At 34.4% G+C, this 19,792-nt stretch overlaps 5 protein-coding genes across 7 annotated transcripts; 3 read left to right on the top strand and 2 right to left on the bottom strand.

Moving 5' to 3' along the window:
* The first annotated feature begins 111 nt into the window (after positions 1-111).
* On the top strand, positions 112-5,405 carry Fbxo42 (F-box protein 42). 2 transcript variants are annotated; one of them, XM_071709948.1, is made up of 8 exons: positions 112-408; positions 493-725; positions 854-1,197; positions 1,595-1,755; positions 1,838-1,968; positions 2,132-2,271; positions 2,527-2,663; positions 2,780-5,405. In XM_071709948.1, exons 2-8 carry the CDS (start codon positions 602-604, stop codon positions 3,324-3,326), a joined length of 1,584 nt encoding a protein of 527 aa, XP_071566049.1. In that variant the 5' UTR covers positions 112-408; positions 493-601; the 3' UTR covers positions 3,327-5,405. The 2 variants fall into 2 exon arrangements, with proteins under 2 accessions (XP_071566049.1, XP_071566048.1); XM_071709947.1 differs by having other exon boundaries at positions 112-725.
* A 150-nt stretch (positions 5,406-5,555) lies between these two features.
* Positions 5,556-7,715, top strand: LOC139774573 (NFU1 iron-sulfur cluster scaffold homolog, mitochondrial). The gene is made up of 5 exons (XM_071709966.1): positions 5,556-5,917; positions 6,021-6,095; positions 6,660-7,078; positions 7,154-7,257; positions 7,352-7,715. The coding sequence occupies exons 1-5, from the start codon at positions 5,841-5,843 to the stop codon at positions 7,574-7,576; spliced, it is 900 nt and encodes a 299-aa protein (XP_071566067.1). The 5' UTR covers positions 5,556-5,840; the 3' UTR covers positions 7,577-7,715.
* Rack1 (Receptor of activated protein kinase C 1) lies at positions 7,699-10,083 on the bottom strand. Its single transcript, XM_071709965.1, has 5 exons — positions 9,880-10,083; positions 8,989-9,197; positions 8,447-8,653; positions 8,140-8,250; positions 7,699-8,057 (listed from the first exon to the last, which is right to left on the bottom strand). The coding sequence occupies exons 1-5, from the start codon at positions 9,986-9,988 to the stop codon at positions 7,740-7,742; spliced, it is 954 nt and encodes a 317-aa protein (XP_071566066.1). The 5' UTR covers positions 9,989-10,083; the 3' UTR covers positions 7,699-7,739.
* A 783-nt stretch (positions 10,084-10,866) lies between these two features.
* Shc (SHC-adaptor protein) lies at positions 10,867-16,032 on the top strand. Of its 2 annotated transcripts, none has more exons than XM_071709957.1 (11): positions 10,867-11,083; positions 11,550-11,650; positions 13,239-13,309; positions 13,398-13,458; positions 13,532-13,705; positions 13,920-14,083; positions 14,163-14,383; positions 14,507-14,659; positions 14,910-15,037; positions 15,147-15,257; positions 15,377-16,032. In XM_071709957.1, exons 2-11 carry the CDS (start codon positions 11,552-11,554, stop codon positions 15,380-15,382), a joined length of 1,188 nt encoding a protein of 395 aa, XP_071566058.1. In that variant the 5' UTR covers positions 10,867-11,083; positions 11,550-11,551; the 3' UTR covers positions 15,383-16,032. The 2 variants fall into 2 exon arrangements, with proteins under 2 accessions (XP_071566058.1, XP_071566057.1); XM_071709956.1 differs by having other exon boundaries at positions 10,868-11,083; positions 15,432-16,032.
* Positions 16,033-16,456: 424 nt separating this feature from the next.
* Frg1 (FSHD region gene 1) lies at positions 16,457-18,805 on the bottom strand. The gene is made up of 5 exons (XM_071709972.1): positions 18,582-18,805; positions 18,419-18,495; positions 17,384-17,676; positions 16,837-17,036; positions 16,457-16,653 (listed from the first exon to the last, which is right to left on the bottom strand). The coding sequence occupies exons 1-5, from the start codon at positions 18,638-18,640 to the stop codon at positions 16,506-16,508; spliced, it is 777 nt and encodes a 258-aa protein (XP_071566073.1). The 5' UTR covers positions 18,641-18,805; the 3' UTR covers positions 16,457-16,505.
* Between the last annotated feature and the right edge of the window lie 987 nt (positions 18,806-19,792).

The raw sequence follows: 19,792 nt of genomic DNA, 5'->3' as shown, positions 1-19,792 counted from the left end.
GAGTTGGTCGAACGTCAACGTGAAAAGGCACCTTTAAGGCTCACACTACACCTATTGTGGACTTACCTTTAGTGCCTTTAGTGTGCATCAGTTAGGTTAGGAAGTTCTTCGAAAAAGAACAAACCTATATGTAGTATAGAAATAGAAGCTGTTGTTCAATCGTCGTACATTTGTCTTTTTCTATTTCGATTCGGGGCCTACAGTCAACAGTCATCCTGACATTCCTGATATTGATATCAAGCCGAGTATATTCAATCTGTAACTGGTAGCATGACAGTTGACGAAAAAACAGTGCAACGAAGAGCCATTTTTTAGCGTATTCCTCTTTTTCCTCCAATTTGAATTACACGTATCCCATGCGCTATCACGAACCGTCATAAATTTCGTGGAAACTATCAAAATTGTCATGTAAGATAAAGAAGATACGTGTACGTTCGTCGAATAAAAAGGTCTATGCAGCGATACCTTCCGTAAAAACAATGTACTTTTAAGAATAAACTTCTGTCCATCCTGATGTGGAAATGAGGTGCCCGAACCAGACGGTTTCTCGCAAAGTACAGTCGATTATTGTCGCACCCTCGTAACCGTTGCTCCATGCAAAATGCAATGTAAAATCAACGATCTGCCCGACGAGCTGTTGGAGTACATCCTGAGCTTGATACCGCCTTACAGAGATCTCCAGGAGTGCAGGCTCGTTTGCAAAAGATGGTACCGCGCTACTAAAAGTACATACGTTTCTTTTACATTATTCTTTACACGCTCATTTGTACGTTCAACATGTAGATACGTTATGTACGTGTGTTAGTGCAAAATATAAATTCTCGATATACTAATATTTATCTCGTTTATTTAGACGTGATAGAACACAATGAAGCTCACTTTCAAAAGTCCGTCGCCTTTGGATCTTTGCTGTGGAACTCGTTGCCGTCTATGCATTGGATATCTACCATTGGAAAGAGACACTCGCATTCTGCCTGTATATACGATAATTCCATGTACGTCTTTGGTGGCTGCACAGCTACATGGACGACGTTCAATGATTTATGGCAGCTAGATTTGGGCACGAGGACGTGGGTCAGGCCGATCACCATGGGCAACTATCCATCGCCTAAAGCTTGTGCTACTATGCTTTATTATAAGAAAAGTTTGATTTTGTTCGGAGGCTGGTCTCATCCGTCACCGTATCCGTTGCATCAGGTAACTATTCAAGAAACTGACCAGCTTCAGTTAAGATATTGTCTAAGCATATTGTAAATTTATATTAGATACTACAAGAGCATTCTTTAACTAAATTTATATAATCAAATCATGATCTCTGGAAGACAAATAGCCAAACTGTAATGTTACAAATTATATTATTTATAACTTGTATTACTTATTTTACTTACAATTCTTTGTATTATAATAATTAAAAAAATATATATGCATATATAGGTTGAAATACATGGTATGACGGAATGATTTTATGGCTCAAAATAATAGAATAAATGTTTCAATATAGCCTTGTTTTCGAGAAAAGGGACTTTGAAAGTTAATAAAATATGCGTGTATTGTATAATAAAGTATATTACAAGAGATAATATTTTTTTTTCAGCAATGGAAATTATTTAATGAATTACATGTATACTCTATAAAATCGAATAAGTGGACTGCTATAAACACATTAGAAACTCCACCGCCAACATCCGGACATTCTGCGACAATACATAGGAACTTAATGGTCGTTTTTGGCGGAGTCTGCAATGGATATAATAGGTGTATTTTTGTAAAATTATTTATACACGTACAGAAACAAAACATGTACATATATTTATGCATCATATTGCTTGTTTTATAGCTCCAATGACGTATGGTGCTTAAATTTGGATTCGTATACCTGGCACAAGCAAAGTACATCAAATTTGAAGCCGCAGCCACGTTACGGCCAGTCGCAAATTGAACTTGGGGAGAAGCATCTACTTGTGCTTGGTATTCTTAATTATTCTTAAAAGTACATCTTGATATTGAAATAAATGTCGCTCTTGTATTAATTTTATTTACATAAGAAACAGTAGATTAAAATTTCCATTTATTAATGTCAGAATACATATAATTAGATAATTATATGCTTGTGTGTGTGGAAAATATATAGGAGGTTGCACAGGACCAAATGCTGCTATGAATGATGCTTGGTTGTTAACGATGGAAGGTGTGTCTTGGACGTGGAGGAAAATTAATATGCACAATACAGAGTGGGCACCAACGCATATTTGGTGTCATCAAGCTTGTAAGGTAGTATCTAATTTAGTTTCCATTGAAACGCAAGTTCGTTAAATATAATTAGGCTACGTATACAGAGTGTCTCTGGAAAGTGACTACAAACTTAAAAGGGTTAGATTGGTCTGACGCCTAGCGCTTTAAGGAATCGTCGGATACGAATTATTTAACAAAAGTTGTTCAGTTTGATCACATCAGTTTATTGCCATTTTTTGGAAACACCCTGTACATTGCTAGATCTTAATACTTATAATACTATTATTTGCGTAGGTGGGAAATTATATTATTCTACTTAGCAAAAATAGACGTCAAACCAAGCCAAGTGATATGAGTATCTCATTGAAAAAGGTTGCCTGTCAAAGGAGTACTTCATCACGTTTGTGCGAGTCAAATCTTTTGCCTGAAAGGTCTGTTCCAATTATAATGATATTTATAACATAGCATTGTTACAAAGAGAGTCACGATCGACAAATGATTGTAAAAGGACTTTACTGTTATCATTAATCAATTGAATTTTTTTTAGGCAGGGAAGCGTATCTACTGTGGACAAAGATGAAAATATAAATGGACGGCACGGAGCGTTCTCCAGGTCACATTCGCAAAATGCACACGCTTCATCACAAGCGTCCAGTATTCCAAAAACAATACCATTTTACAGTGATAATACTCTGAGCATGGCCGCATTTCGCGATCAACCTCTGCGTGGTAATTCGAACACGAATAGACAACGTCAATTAGAATCACTAAGGAGGATGGAAGAGAAAATTCGAAATAAGAAGACACAGCTGACGAAAGTATCCAAAAAAGCTGAGAACACATTGTCGATATTTGTATTGGATATTACCAATGTTCTTTCGGATGACTGCAACGCTTTGTGGATTCCCTTAAAGCAAAACGATCATTCGGGGCCTGATGAGAGAATTCTGTATTCTCTTGTAATGGGAAGGGGAGAACTGATAGTTTTTGGAGGTATTCGTAAAGAACATATAACATTAGGCCACACCGAAGTAGACGATTCTGTAGTGTATAATGATCTCCATTTTATAAATCCACCTCGATATGTTATTTAATATTGAAAACCAATTAAAAAAATAGTATATTATTTTATGTTATTACTACGATTTTGTTCAAAGATTTTATTTTTATTCTACATAATCTAAATATAAATGTATAATATTAAATGTAGAGAAAATGATAAGAAACATACATGTTGATTATATTTATATGAAATCAATATTTACATAATTTGCCTTTAAACTTTAAATATGTTTATTAAAAGATATGAGGAACTCTAAATATATGTACAAAAAATATGGCAAAAATAAACAATAAAAATGAAAAATAAAACTAAATATTATAAGCCTTTATTATATAGAGTTTAAAAGTTATTTATTAATTGTACATATAATTATATATTTGTTTGATTTGTATGTATGGTTCATATTTCAGAAATGGTAAATGCATAATGCTTTGCAAATGTTTTACGAGATTAAAAAAAATGGATTTAATAATAAAAATCAGTTACATTTTATGACAAGATTATATATAGTTGCATTTGGAAATAAATGAGTTATAAAAAATTAATAAAATCTTAATAAAAGTTGTAATTTTTAATGTTTTTCATATTTTGGCTATGTCAGATTTTAATAAATTATTAGTAGATTAATTTAGAAAAATCTCACTAAAAAATTCGCATAAAATTCTGGTTTATTATCTTTTGCTCCTTTGAGATTGGTGGTATTATCTACAATTTAAGATTATTCAAAATCATTTAAGATTTGTAAAACGAACTGACGAATGTAATGTTTGATCTCAATAATTTAATATTCTAATGAATACACAGCGTCCACTGGAACATCTGGTATTCGATTGCGGATGCGTTTTATGCCATGCTCGATTTCAAATTTTTTCCAAATTTGCCAAAAGTTGAATGTAACCTGCATCATTTCAATTTAAAGTGAGTAAAAAGTGAGTGATATAACGCTGTTGAAATGTATCTTACGGGGTGACGTGTGGCTCCGTGCGAGAGTCATCAATTCGTAATGGGCAGGTCCCAGGTTCGAACCCAACCATAGTCACAATCCCCGTATACCTCAATTTTACAGGAGGTAAATTGGAAGATCGAGTGACTAAATGTTGCTGATGATTTCATCATCAAAGCCTCGATTATATTTAATTAATGCTAATTAGTTTAGCATAAATTTCGCTTTATAAAAATATATCACTCTAAGTGCGTCTAAGTGAATAAAATTCAGAATTGGAAATCTGGTCTCATTCATTGGTCTCAAGATGTATGTACGAAGCGTTCTGGTCTAACGATAGCAATAGCTATACAAGTTTATTATTATCACAAATATTCATGTGTCATATATGCAAAGGTGATAAAATAACTGGTGGCAGATACATGGACATGGTAGAAACTCGGTAGATATATGAAAAGATTCTAATAGAAATCTTGGATGATACTATTATACAGAAATGGAATATACGTGTTTACAATTTGCAGAAATCGTAAATATTAAATAGGATAAATTAGTTAGTTAAATATTAATTGGGAGTTTATCTATCTTTCTTTCCCTAATTTGTGATTTCCGTTTCTGCACATCGTAAATATGTGTGTAACATATTTCGGCCCTAGTATATATCGCCATCATTCAGGTTCACTCTGTAGCCTTTTCATATATCTGCCGAGTTTCTGGCACACCGTGTATCTTTTTTTGTTTACACCTTTAACATCGGTGATTATACCATGCAAGAAAAATCCATGCAATTTTACAGTTCTGAAATTTATACTTAAATTCTTTATATTCTCAATATTATAAATATATATTTTATATCGATTGGAAATTATTTCATATTTTGATCGAAAGATATAATATAAATAACAAATGTAAATTTCTTTTATACATGTATAGAAATTTTGAAATTATGCATAAACTGGATCAGTAGAGAGGAATAAAGGACAAAAGGATGTATCGATGAAAACGTTAAATTAAATGTTTCTTCCGAAGAACAGTATATTGATCGTCATACGTTCATATATTAATTAATTCAGACATAACAAGTTTTTGCAAGTCATATTTTTCTTTTATATAGCTTTGTATAAGAAATACATATATAAATTTGTAATAAATGGAAATTGTTTATTATTATTGTAATTATTATTTTGATAAATATATATTCTCTTTATTAATAATCTTCTAATATCTAAGTAATTGGATGGTAAAAAAAAAAACTCTCCGTGAGCCGCTGTGGTCAATCATAAGGATGGGATTGCGCGCTCTCAAAGCTGATTGGCGTGAATTCTTTTAGGTTAGAAAAGTCATACCAAAGTTATACTTGATACGGAGTTACTCTTGACACTTTTCTGCTTTATTGATAATTTAGCTAAACGGAAATTTATATACGTTTGGCCGACAATATCGCTTCGATTTTTTAAACAAACCGTAATTGCATTGCTATAATTATATCTAGTAAATTGCGACGTAGGGAAACACGTATGTCGCTGAGGCATCGCGTGTGCATGCGTCGGCGAAAGGAGGAAAGGTCTTTGACAATTTGAAGAGAGACAGTTGGAAACGATAATGGATAAAATCTTTAGATCGATTCACACGAGCCGGCCGGCGTTGTACAGAACATTAACCAACGAGCAATGCGTACAGTGAGTAATTATATCTTTCTGTCAAATAGACATACATTTTTCCGCTGCGTATACATTTCTATTGACAAACGTAAGTTTGTAAACATACCTATGTTTTTTTCAGGAGGTCTAATAAACTTCCTGTGAGGCGAGATGTACCTGCGATCAGTACGATGTTACTGGCACAGGAATATTCAACGTAAGGCCTGCAATTTTATTGTCCCTTCCAATATGTGAAAAATTGTAGTATATACTGTATATATTTATAATTATACGAATATCTTTATCCAATAGTCAAATCAAAAACAGATTTTGCTATGAATTTTGTCAGTAAAATGTTAGCAGAAATATAATAGAATTTTTTTAACGGAATACGATGACAGATTGATTGCAGAAACCGAGTGGAGTTTGCCATTTCTTAACCAGTAAGCAAAACGTTAAGTGCATTAGCTTGTCAGCAGATTTGAACAAAATCTTTTATGGCAGGTTGATATCACTTGTGTCTGCTCTCAATTCTACCAAGTAGAATTTGTCATTTTATAATTACTTATGTGAAATGTGTTATTTAAATTGTAAAGTGGCAGGTTCTGCTCGGTTTCCACAGTCAATCTGTCATCGTGTTCTGTTGGTATTAAGAGTGAATAAAATTGATAGTAGACACCTTGTAAAATCTGTCTTCAATAGATTTTGCAAGGTGTCTGCTATCACTGTTCCAAAAACTAATCACTAATGAAACAGTGAGTCATTTATATGTTATTTTCAGATCTCTCCCTGTTGGTGTCAGGCACTTGTACAACAATGAAATTCCAGTTTGTAGGCTGTTCCCTAAACGCAATCCCCTGATAAATAGTCAACAGAGACGTAGCATGTTTGTCCAAACGCAGGATACGCCGAATCCGAATAGCCTGAAATTTATTCCGGGAGTACCGGTATTGGGAGAAGGATGTACGAAAGACTTTCCGAGCGCTAAGGACGCGTACTGCTCGCCACTTGCGAAAATGTTGTTTCGCATCGAGGGAGTGAAGGCGATATTCTTCGGGCCTGACTTCATCACAGTTACGAAATTCGACGAGGATGTAGAGTGGAAGCTGTTGAAGCCGGAGATATTTGCCACTATCATGGATTTCTTCGCGAGCGGATTGCCAGTCATGGATGAAACCTCTCAGCCTGCGGCGGATACGCGTACAGTTCACAGTTTGACCTTTGTACAAAGTGTTCGAGGGAATATGAAATGCTGATGGTTTTTTATTTTTGTAGAAATTAATGCGGAGGACGATGAGATTGTTCAGATGATAAAGGAATTGTTGGATACACGAATTCGTCCCACGGTGCAAGAGGATGGTGGTGACATTGTATTTATGGTAACTGTTACGCCCAAACCTTAGCAAGAAAGATTTCATATTCATTTATCTATTATCTCGAATAATGTAATATTATTTCTTATAATCGCAACAGGGTTTCGAGGAGGGTATCGTGAAACTGAAGATGCAAGGCTCGTGCACCAATTGCCCAAGCTCAGTAGTAACATTGAGGAACGGCGTACAAAATATGATGCAATTCTACATCCCCGAAGTACTCGGAGTCATACAAGTCGAGGACGAGACGGATAAGATCACCGAGAAGGAATTCCAAAAATTCGAACAGAAGATCGGCAAAGTAGAAGAGAGTAAAGACAAGTAGACGTGATTATAGTTTGACTTGTAGGCGACAGCGGACCTACACATCATCTTGTAATTCTGTACATTGTAGACATCGTGTATTGTGTATTGTTTAATTGTAAATAACAAAACATAAATAAATGGTTAGGTTGAGAACCGGATTTTAATTTTTTATTACAAAGTGCTTATCTGCTAGATACAGAAACTTGCCAGACACGAATAGTATTATCGGAGTATCCAGCGAACAGTGTCTGACCGTCGGTGGACCACGCGAGAGACAAACAGAGCGGAGGCTCCGCCTTACTCGTCGCAGATACGACCTCGGGTTTTAGTTCCTCCACCATTTCCTTAGTCTCGAGATCCCAGATTTTGATCCACGGTCCAAACGCTGCGCACAGCCAGTAACGATTAGGGCTGAAGCATAACGCGGTAATGATGTCATTGTGGTCCAAAGTATGGAGATGCTTTCCGTCGTTCAGATCCCACAACATAGCTTTGCAATCCTGCGAAACGGAATTAATATATTATTCGTATGATCAACGATGTTTTGAACGATAAATATGACCAAGTACGTGTCGTACGCACCTTTCCACCAGATGCGCAAAGTGATCCATCAGGTGATACCGTAACGGTATTCAGATATCCCGTATGACCGCTATGATTGATCTTCAATCTGCAGTTCGTCAAGTTCCAGACCTGCGAAGCGGGTAAATCGCTGAAATTACTAACGGATCTATCGTGCAGTTATAAACAAAATTACAGCATCCAATGTCAGCCCCATATCCGCATACACTCATAGATATATCATGTTTGTGTAAAATAAAAGATATCCATCATTCTTATCGAATATTTTGCGTTTACATTCGTGAATCTTGTAAACTTCGTTCTTTACCTTGACAACGCGATCCCAACCCGCGGAGACAATGATGGGATTCGCATGGTTCGGAGAGAAGCGCACACAGCTGACCCAGTCTGTGTGTCCGTCATCCTGAATGGTGTATTTGCACTCGGCCAACGTATTCCACAATTTAATCGTCTTGTCCCGCGAACCGGAGACAATCTGACGATTATCCACGGAGAAAGCAACGCTCAAAACGTCCTACATTTAACAGAAACAGAACTCACGATCAATTAATAAAACGATATACATACTGTCCCACAATTTGTAAATATCGGGTCAATACTTACGGTATCACCGATTTAATCGGTGCCTACCTCTTCTATTTCAATTTAAAAAAAAAATAAAAAAAAAAAGCTTCAGTGTACATGTCATATTTCCCATGGGATTATTATTTCGTAATAAAGACAAATGAAAAGAAAATCTCATATTACGAAGTGATATACCTTCATAATATGGAAAATGTTTCTTTTGTCTCTGTTACGAAGAAAATTCGAATATGCATTGTCGCGACGCGGACGGGCGATGAGTCACACCTTGGTATGGTCCTCGAATCTTCTAGTCGTGCGACCTGCCGCCAAATCCCAAAGACGCAACGTCTTGTCCCACGACCCGGACAGAGCGTAGTTGCCATCGGACGAAAGAACTACGTCGCTTATGAAGTGCGAATGACCGTAGAGACGCTTCTGTGGGATACCATAGTTAGCTTCGTCACGCGTCAATTTCCATACGATCAGAGTCTTATCTAAAATGGAAAAGAGTGATATATCAGGCACTGCTGTCACTTTCCAAGATTTAAGACGACCTAAACCAAACTTTAATTAACTTAATCAGCAATATCTGTACTTTATTATAATAATAAATAAATTTTAATTTTATTAAACAACAGACAAATTTGTATTGTTTGATACATGAGAAAAAAGATTAAAATGAGCACAACAAATAATATAAATTACAAATTTTGCAATAAGCAATTCTATTGATTGCATTAATCGTTAATTATATTAATTGTTAAGAAAAAATATTGCCGCCTAGTCTGCCACCTGGCCTCACCACTCAGGTTTGATCCTTACGCCTTAGCTTTATAAAAGACCGGAGAATTTGAAGATCGTAGGTAATGGAGTATAAGATGAATTGTAACAATAAATTAGCACACGTATACATAATATACACAAGTTAGATACAGATTTTGTCAAAGTTTGGTCAAAGTCACTCTTGGTTCCACAATTGCTATAATGAACAGATGGAATATTAAATCTAATTGAGTTAAATCATATTTTGTAGTATAAAAAAATTAAAATAAAAAAATTAAGCGAATTTTATACCGGTGGATTAGGCTATAGCTAAGAAATCAGAATTTTCCTGTAGAATCGTGAAAAAGTGGGAAATCGAAGGGAGATGGGGCCTCGAAACGAGGCGATACTTGCCACGTGAAGAAGACAATATCATGTCCGGATATTTCGGATTCGTCGCGATTTGCGTGACCCATCCGTTGTGGCCTCGAAGCGTGCCCCTTAGCTGTAGAGTCTCAGTCATTTTGAATCGCTTTCGGCTACGTTATATCGCCGATTGTGACGGATTACTCCGTGCGTACCGCACCTCTCAGACGACGAACGTAAAGGAACGAGCGGCGCGCCGGACACGCGCCTCAATTACTCAACCGATGTTCACAAATACATTGATGCACCACCTGCTATGTCGGTCGTCGGAGAGCACGGGGAGCGTGTCCCGTTTGACCACAGCCACTCACAGCCCCGGTGCCTGGAAGTTTTCCGCTGGACCAGCCAATCAGATATTTTCATTTTAAATCAACCAATTGACGACGTGGTCACTCGATAGATACTTCGATCTAATAATCGGACAAGTTGATATCGCGCATTTCTTCATTTAATAAATTATTGAAATATAAAATGGAAATATATTTATTCGTTTTATTTCAATCACCATCAAACGATGGAATTAACTTGGATCAATTTAATCGATGATATGTTTGATCGAAATTGCCCTAAGTTTTATTTTCTATACTTGTGTTATTTTCCTTTTTCTCTTCTAAGCGGAAAAATATATTAAAAATATATTATCTTTTTATCTTTTTCCTTCCAATGTGGAGTAAAAAAGACAAACTCTGAACATAGTGCAGCCAGTTCAGCGATGGAACACAGGACGCTTTTTGTCTTTTCCCTTTGGAGAGAAAAAGAGGAAAGTTGAACGGTGCAAAAAGTTCAGCTAATAAGAACGGACCCTCATTGATAGCTCAAATATAGATCAAATCACGGTCATCAAATAGACGAACACAGCTGATTAGCGTATACCGTTGGATCCGACGAATCGACCACGGCGTTTACGAGACGGATTTTAAATCGCTGCGCACTTGCGCTCGTCGGGCGGCACATGGGCGGCACTCCACTCTCCCAGGTTCACGCCTATGGTGTGTGTGTGTGTGTGTGATACATGTCAATGCTCCATCCTCTCTCATGAGCTCGACGGACGTCAGAATCATCGGCGGAATCATCGGTGACGAGTCGAGGCCGTGTGGCGGCCAGTCACTCCTCGTGCAATGATCGACGTGTCATCGACCAATTAATAGACGGTCGGATCGCTGGTGGATCGGTTCGGCGGATCGTTCATCAGGTACGTGATCTGCGGGCGTTTTCTGGCGTTCAACGATCGCGCCTTCGACGTTTTGACAGTTTTGAAAAAAACCACTGGGCGTGCGATTTGTCCGGAAAACATCGGGCGTATCGCCCTGTGTTGACTTTGAGCGCTCCATATCTCCTTCCAACGTTTCTCGAAAAAGAAACGGGAAGAAAAACGTTGGGGAGCATAAAATTATGACGTTGCAGCGCACCACTTCGAAATTGTTAACGTCAAGCGTCGACAGGACCGATTATTGTTTTTGCATATTGTTAATTCGTTTGTATAATCGCGACGTTATATTCTCAAGATTGTTGGACATACATTTATTTTTCAACATTCGTATAAACGGTTGGGAGTGGTAATTCCGAGGAAAATAGCTCAAGTAGTTGAAAATCGAATTGTTATGTATCTATCTTGAAAGTAATGCGGCAATGAGAGACATTTGTGTTTGTTGGTTTAGCAATGGCCACAGGTGGTAGTAGTTTCATCAGTAAACCAGCCAGAGGATGGTTGCATCCGGATCATGTAGTCAGTAAGGAAGGGATAAGTTATACAGTGAAGGTATGTTAGCTATTATTTTGTTGATAAGATATAACGGAATGACATTTGAAGTCTCCTGGAAAATGCATTATATAATATGTATTACAATTACACGTGCCGTCTGCTCTCTTTTTCGAAGAACTGATGCATATTGGTGCAATAAGTTGGAGTGAGAAACAATACTGGGTGTGCACCACACACACACACAGTTCAGGAAGTTCTTCGAAAAAGCACAAACCTACTATCACGTTACATTAGAAAGAATTAACTACATTTAACTCTTCGCATTCGGAAGTGGAGTCCATACTCGACACATCTTACATTACATTCCAGCGTCTCAAATGTCGAGTCACGTTCCACATTGGACATTTTTGAGAGTTTATTGCAATTTTATGTTGTTAAATCTTTAAATATGACGACGTAATAAAATCTAGTGTTTTCAGAAATAAGAGGCTTTTATTTGATTATCGAGTTGTTAGAACGAAATGTTGAATTTATTGCGGAGTGCAAAGAGTTAATATTTTATTTCAAATTTTTTAATACAAGCTTAATATCGTCGGGGAGTCAAATTTTAGTTTTGATTTTATTAATTCATATACATTTATATATAAATTATATATAGAATTTTTTTATTAACTCTTGAATATATATTATCAGATTTAATTTTAAAGAATATTTTTCTATTCATTTTGTGGTGACTCTTATATTTATTCCTCATATTCACCGATATACTTTTAATACATTTGGATTGTATTTATAAAAAGGAAAAATAATAATAGTAAAATAATAATATATGTATATGTATAGCTATAAAGAACATATAAAGACGAAGCATTAGTTTGATTTTCGAGGGAATTTGTTATTGCTTCTTTTCTCTTATCGTATCTTAGCAACAAAGCTGATAAAAATTACAGACCTTTTAGAACGTAGCTTGAGGCTTCTAAGGCTCATTATAATGTTCTACGTCAGGAATGTTCGTGCTTCAAGAGCGGTTCATTTCTCGTCCGGAGTATCAACGTTCTCATTAAAATTCTCTCTTTCCTTCGTTACCGTTATATTATTAATAAATATAGTAAAATTTTTTTTTGTTATTCATTACCGCCTATATAGTAATATTTTAATATATTTTACTTAAGGTGTAATTTATTCAATATTTAATTATATGTATGTTATATATATGTATGTTTAACAGGAATTTAGTAGTATAGAAAATTAAATATTGTAAAAATTACACCTCATATAAGTGTATAAAATATAATAAAATATTATATAATGAAGAAATATATATTACTATATAATTAATAGATTCTGATATTATTCATAAAACAGTATTGTTATTACGCTTTCTTGAGCATGATTTAGCGCGATAAGACTTGCCTTAAAGTTTGCTTTAGCAGGATGTGATCCTATTACTTTTGAAGCACGAACATCCCTAAGGTAAAGCGTCACACCTTAGCTATTAGAGATGAAAACGGCAAGGGAAGGGCAATAAGTACAGGAAATTTAGTTCAGAAATGTCATTAATTCCAAGTATTAGCGTGATGATCTATTGATCCGCACAATCTATTTACCTTTTATGTCTAATCCTCGTCTACTTGAAAAATTACAGTATATTGGATGTCTCGAAGTATATACGTCGATGAAAAGCTTAGATTTTGAAACACGATCGTGCGTAGCTAAGTAAGTCGTAAAGCACTACTTTGAATTATAACTTTTGTCTCGTAGATATTTTCGAGCATACAATAAACGACTTTTTATGTTATTTTAGGGAATGCATAAACAGAGTTTGCGAAGCTGCCGGATTAAAATCTGCTGACAAAAAGAGAAGGGTACTAGAAAATTATTATATTTACAGATAACTGTATTTATGCTTACAATTTTCATTAAATTTCTCTTGAACAGGTTGACAAGAAAGTGTTGAGAGCTATAGCAGATAAGCCTCGCATGGAGCATAGTGCTGTTAATGTTACTTTAACCATTAGCAGTTGCAGTTTATCCTTGACTAATATTGAAACTAGACATATTATTGCGAAACATGATATGCCACGTATATCCTTTGCTTCAGGCGGCGATACGGTAAAGAGTATACACATTGCGTACTATCTTTTGTATATTCCATCTCACTATTTTTGTATATGCATGAAATATAGCTGTATAAAATTAACAATCACTATATTAATTATATTAGTTATATAGTTCAGTTATATTTTGTATTAGTTATATTTACAATGATTACACATATTATATTGTTTTGCTTTTAAAATTAAAGCTACATTGTATTATGTAACAGGAAATACTGGATTTTGTTGCGTATGTTGCTAAAAATATGCAAGAGTGGCGCGCTTGTTACGTGCTTGAATGTGCAGGTGGTTTAGCCCAGGATGTTATATCGACTATTGGACAAGCGTTCGAGCTCAGGTTTAAAGAGTTTCTTACAAAACCAAGTTCTCTGCAGTAAGTTGTAGAAATCGATTTATAGATCTAGAGTTATAACAGTCTCTGTTATTTATAATTATACGTATTTACTTGTTAGCCCCGTGCTAAACGGTGTCAGAGATGTGGACAGGGATTATTACAATGATCTGCCAGGGAAAGTACCGCCAGATATTGGCCCACCACCAGTACCTCCTTTGCCCAATACAGCATCTACACTGCCTAATCTGAAGCATCATCAAAATCATGTGCGCACTCATGCACAAAGTATTGCAGTTGATTCATTCTCATCTACTGCAGACAGACATCAGCAGTTGGCAGGTAATATCTTTTATAAAATACTTGTTTGAATAAAATAGAAGGTTTAATAATTTAAGTTTTATATACATTATAAATTTCTTCTTTTACATTTATTCCTATTTTTTATTATTTTTTTTTCCACAGAAACTGGGAATCTAATTGATTTAAACTCGGATAGCACTCCATCAACGAATTTAAATATAATGTCTGAGCACAATTACGTGAACGACAGTGTCATAGCTGCAAGCAGAGACAATCATCGTGATCCGGCATCACTTTTTGACGTTTTTGATATGCGTAAGAGAATTACTGTTTTATTCTCACTCTTAGTAATGATCAAATTCAAAATTTTTTAATACTGTCAAATTATAAAAGTTTTTTTAAATAATATCGGCCTGTTTTGATCGCTATAATTTATCATACAATTACGTTACAATCGCAAGTATATTTTTATATGAAGAAATTTATTCTAATATCAAAAGTTTTTAACAATCTTGATTTTTACTCGTTTACTATACTTATGTCGAGCTTTATTTATAAATTACAGAGCCGTTCAGTTCTGCAATATCCGATATGAACAGACTAAGTCCCCGATCACAGAAACAGCAGTTAAACCAAGAAATTTGGTTTCACGGAAGTGTTAGCCGATCTGAAGCGGAATCCATGCTTACTAGAGTAAATTATATTTTTATCATAGAGTATAAAGAATATAAAGATCATAGAGTATAAAGTTCTCTTATTGTCTGATATGAATTTATATTTGCTTTTTATTTCACATTGTAAGGATGGCGATTTTTTGGTTCGAGAGTCACAAGGTTCCCCCGGCCAGTACGTTCTGACTGGAATGAATAATAATACCCCAAAACATCTGTTGCTAATTGATCCTGAAGGCGTCGTAAGTATAAAACGAAATTTATATAACAAAATTACTAACGCAAAAATTAGCTTGCAATCGATAATTACTAAAATACTCTTATCGATTGTATATAAATCTACACTTAGATATTTTTCTAGACCTGAATTTCGATAAGCGATGGTCATACAAGGTAGTACAAATTTTAATTTACAGGTTCGCACAAAAGATCGTGTATTTGATAGCGTAAGTCATTTAGTGAATCATCACTGTGACAACGTATTGCCTATCATATCGGCTGACAGTGTTCTAGTACTGCGTTACCCCATACCCAGGCATACAAATTATTGATTTTGAACGTTGAACGATGACTAAAGGGCACAGACTTGGCAAAGATTTTCCGAATAGTTATTTTGCGTATCTTTACACGTGAGAATCTTTGGCAAGTTTTGGCTTTTTGTGATATTTTTAAAATCAAGTCATTTTATACGAAAGATATATAACGGTTTGTACCTTTTTATTGTATATGAATAGATGATTTATGAATATTTTTCTCTGTGAATCTCCTTACGAAATGTGCCAACCTAGCCAAAGTAATATAATTTCTATAATTTATCAGAGTTAAGCACATTCCGATTTTTTAAATATAAAATACATCATCTAATTTGTGACTTTGGATTTACGTAAGATTTACATGTGTAGAGAAATTTTATATATAACTATATTTTAGATATAGAATATGCTTTTTATATCGGATACATTGTTGCAACCCCATCTTTCATGCAAAAATAACTATAATAAATATAATTTCATGCAGTATGTTGTCATTTTATTTCACTAATTAATTAATCCTTAACGTTAAAGAAGTCTGTATGCTGAATTCACTAATTTTTTATTCTTTTTTCTCGTGTATTTTTATTTTAGCATATATAACAATTATAATTCATTGTAGTATTTGTAGTTGATAATCGCTTTTGGTGTTATAAGACTTATAAAATGTTTAAATACTAAAAAATTGTTTATTAAACAATTTGCATTGTCTAATAAACCTATTGAGCTTTTTTGTTCTGTACTCTTCGGCTACATGTATAATACTAATTAATATTTTTTAAATATGCAAAAACATGCAATTAATATTTTTTTCTAAGTACATATTTTTATAAATTTTATTTAAATATTTAATAAAACGTTTTTATTCTTGAACTTTTTTTATGGTAATAAATAATGAGACAAAAACAAAATGCGTTTCACAATTTATTTACAGTAGAAACTTCACAATAAATATTGATTTTATTTACAATAACGATCAGCTTTCATCTTACTTCTCCTATCTAATAGAGTTTCGTGCAGATTTCCTTCTGTTTTTGCCTTCTCCAGCTCAGAACGATCGGACTTATTTATCCTTAACTTTTTATCTTGAAACTTTTGAAACTTTCGCCTGGGAAATTAAATATTGTTAATATCAGAAATATACTTTTAAACATCTGGTTTAAAGTAGGATAAAAGAGATAGCGGAAAAATTAACGCAAAATGTAAAAGTTCTAATATAAGATTTGAACAATCTTCTGTTCAATAATTATATGATTATATGATTATTGATAAAATTCCACATCATACTCACACATAATTTACTTCCACCTCCGTGAGTGAACCTTGTTCCTCTTTCGGAATATCCCTACTAGGACTCTGAGAACGTTGTATTATACTTCTTATAACAACAAACTCTGACGATCCAGCTGTCCTACTCTGGCAAACTATATCATCGTCATTTGTAACCGACATGAAGCATCCAGTATTATTTAATATCGCAAGCTTGCCATCCTGGAAAACAATGCGATTTCACAATTAATATATATTTAAAAAACAACGCAATGCAAAAATTTTTCTATTTAATAATTAGAAATTTATTTAGCTGTGGAATTACTACGTCTATATTTTACTTTTTTGTTGATATTACATAAATTAATAAGTAGTAAGATATTACAGACAATAAAAATCTACGATCTTCAGTTCGACAGATTTTCTAATTAATTTCTCTGATTATTAACAGACAACATAAAGGCAAAGATAAATACTTCAGTGTTTGAAAAAAATCAGTTAAAAGAGACATACACAATAATTTTCAACCAAACTATTAATATCTATTTTAATATTCATATGGAAATTACTTGAAAAATTGGCTCCCACTGTTCGATTGAACCGACTGCGTCACTTCGTCCAATAACAACGCTATTTTTATCAACTCCAAGATATTTGCCGTATCCAGACTTCAAGGCAACCTTAGTCTCGCTTACGGGAAACGCTGTTAATATTTCTTCCGGCGATGGACTCTCTCCTTCGGCGTGCGGTGCCCCAAGAGTAAACAATCCATTATCCAGTGCCTTCATGTAAGTTTGATTTCCAAATTCGACGGCTACTGTCCCGGTGACTTCAGCTACATTCTTAACCTTCCACCACCCTCCTGTAAAACAAAACGTCATCTGTGTAAATTACAAACGTTTTACACAAAATTAAAAAATTTGTAAGTGTAAATTTTAGATCTTGCATCTTAAATTTTGATAAGAGTACTCTTTTGATCTTTTTTTGTGTAAAAATACAGGATTGAAAGACAAGAATTGCTACTCTAACAATAAGATCAGTAATTAAGTGCTACAAATGATTTAAAGATTAAGAATTCTGCGATACAAAATAAAGGGGAGTAAGCATGCGCTATAACAAATAGAAAGCAAAATATAAAATCTAATATATAATTGTGACGTAAATTGCTATGTACAGAAAGTAGGGGACTGTGTTTCGTAACTATGATTATAGATTTTCCAAATATGCCATCATTACAATAGATTTCCTTTGAATATGACATCTTTAGCATTTTGATTATTAAATTTGTGAAGAGGATAGGCAAAGTGACATAATAGACGAAGAAACTCTAATTAACTTATTATTATTTGATTGGTTTTGGACTTTGGAAGTAAAATACAAGTACACTTGTGCCATATAATCCCGACACGGCGTTGAAGGCACCTTAATTTTCAAAAAAGAAAAATCTTTAGCACTTGATTACTGTTTTTAGAGCATTGAGCGGCGATTTTTGTTTTTTAAATCTTTATTTTTACGCAAAAAAAAACAACATAAAATTGAATACTCTTATCAAAATTATAAAGTGAAGAATCTAAGCTTAACTTAACCAAAAAATTAATAAATACCATGAGTAAGGGTATCTTTATCCTCCACGGTGGTTTCCTGCTCCTTTTCTTGTTTCTTAGATTTTCGTTTCTTCGGTCTGGAAAGGAACGATGAATGAAATATCGAAAAAAGGAATGCGATTAAAATAAATTCCAAACGACAATGAGAGAATGGAGGTTATACCTTGATTTTTCGCCTTTCAACACTAATTTTCCCGTCCGCACTTTATCATACTCTGACATTTTAATGCTCCTCAAACTTTCACTGTAATATCGTACAAAAGAAATAAATCCGACTTGTGGATCTCGCACAGGATACAGAAATCTTCTCTCTTATCAGGATATTTAACGTGCCGTCAACTGCCGAATACTTGTTTTCCAGTTGCAGAAATGACGCAAACCACCATGGTGTAGTACACTATGTGCAGGCAGTGCAGGAGCGTCTCTCTCGACCATAGGTCTGTTCGTGTTGCTTGCACTTTTTGCACTTAAATTCTTTGCTTTCTCTTTCTTCAACGCCTAATATATATTTTTCTTGTTTTAAATGCAGGAATTTTCGAGAATTTCAAGCAACACACGAACAAATCTATTGTTGTAACATGAGATTTGTTAGTGTTGCTTGAAATTCTCAAAAATTTCTGCACTTTAAACGAATATAAATGTGACACGTGACACGAATTTTTTCGCGCATGCGCATTAGAAGCGAATAAGTGCCCGGTGCCGCAAACTTGCCGGGTTTGAAGAAGACTCGGATAATGCCGACAGCCGAACATGAAGTTCGCCGAGCTGCGTCTTGAACTGCCGACGCTGATGAATTAAGATTCTTCTTTTGCAACGAATGATTCTGCGTCCTGAGAAATTTATTGCCGCTTTCCTGAACGAAAATTGTTACAAGAGGGTGTTTTATGCACTCCAGTATTTATCTGTTTCTAAAAATTATTTAACAATTAATATGCCATAAACTTATAAGTTTTAGCTTATTCCATTTTAACAGCTTTTTTTGAACAATCTATTCAGATTTATATTAAAGTAGTTGTTTGTTTAATAGGTTTTTATTTTAGTTAATATTGATGTTAATCTTACTCACTGATGTTTTAGTCTTACTCATCTTTAATCTCTTTAATTTGGCGTAGTATCACTGCGTTGCTAGTAAAAAGATATTAAATATTTTTAATTATTCGATTTACATCGCAATTAGCCAATTTCTCAACAAATGACACAATAATATTAAATTTAAGTTTTTACTTCCGAAGAAATCCAATCTATTGGATATCCGGGTCTCTAGGACCTATTTCCCTTCATATAATCCCGCTCAAAATGACTGCAGGAAATAAAAATTCAGTTTTTTTTTAATGTTACATCTAATAGTGAATTTGATATTATTTCATTTAGGTA

Source organism: Temnothorax nylanderi, unplaced genomic scaffold (assembly GCF_030848795.1).
Source record: "Temnothorax nylanderi isolate EJ_2023f unplaced genomic scaffold, tnyl_v1.0 TNYL_tig0083_pilon, whole genome shotgun sequence".
Lineage (NCBI taxonomy): Eukaryota > Metazoa > Arthropoda > Insecta > Hymenoptera > Formicidae > Temnothorax > Temnothorax nylanderi.
Note: the sequence above shows the minus strand (reverse complement) of the source record. Positions and strands in the feature narration are given on the sequence as shown.

Bases quoted from the DNA above. Each gene is read 5' to 3' on its own strand.
- Rack1 (XM_071709965.1), bottom strand. From the start codon at position 9,988: ATGACTGAGACTCTACAGCTAAGGGGCACGCTTCGAGGCCACAACGGA. The intron at 9,198-9,879 runs GCAAGTATCGCC...TTTCCATTTTAG, and splicing joins GATATTGTCTTCTTCACGTG to ATAAGACTCTGATCGTATGG. The intron at 8,058-8,139 runs GTGCGTACGACA...TCCGTTTCGCAG, and splicing joins TTTGCGCATCTGGTGGAAAG to GATTGCAAAGCTATGTTGTG.
- Frg1 (XM_071709972.1), bottom strand. From the start codon at position 18,640: ATGTCAGAGTATGATAAAGTGCGGACGGGAAAATTAGTGTTGAAAGGC. The intron at 17,677-18,418 runs GTATTTATTAAT...TTTGTTTTACAG, and splicing joins TAAAGATACCCTTACTCATG to GAGGGTGGTGGAAGGTTAAG. The intron at 17,037-17,383 runs GTAATTTCCATA...ATTGTTTTCCAG, and splicing joins AGTGGGAGCCAATTTTTCAA to GATGGCAAGCTTGCGATATT.
- Shc (XM_071709956.1), top strand. From the start codon at position 11,552: ATGGCCACAGGTGGTAGTAGTTTCATCAGTAAACCAGCCAGAGGATGG. The intron at 14,384-14,506 runs GTAATATCTTTT...TTTTTTCCACAG, and splicing joins CAGACATCAGCAGTTGGCAG to AAACTGGGAATCTAATTGAT. The intron at 14,660-14,909 runs GTAAGAGAATTA...TATAAATTACAG, and splicing joins TTTTGACGTTTTTGATATGC to AGCCGTTCAGTTCTGCAATA.
- LOC139774573 (XM_071709966.1), top strand. From the start codon at position 5,841: ATGGATAAAATCTTTAGATCGATTCACACGAGCCGGCCGGCGTTGTAC. The intron at 5,918-6,020 runs GTGAGTAATTAT...TGTTTTTTTCAG, and splicing joins ACCAACGAGCAATGCGTACA to GAGGTCTAATAAACTTCCTG. The intron at 6,096-6,659 runs GTAAGGCCTGCA...TGTTATTTTCAG, and splicing joins CTGGCACAGGAATATTCAAC to ATCTCTCCCTGTTGGTGTCA.
- Fbxo42 (XM_071709948.1), top strand. From the start codon at position 602: ATGCAATGTAAAATCAACGATCTGCCCGACGAGCTGTTGGAGTACATC. The intron at 1,756-1,837 runs GTGTATTTTTGT...CTTGTTTTATAG, and splicing joins GTCTGCAATGGATATAATAG to CTCCAATGACGTATGGTGCT. The intron at 1,969-2,131 runs GTATTCTTAATT...GAAAATATATAG, and splicing joins GAAGCATCTACTTGTGCTTG to GAGGTTGCACAGGACCAAAT.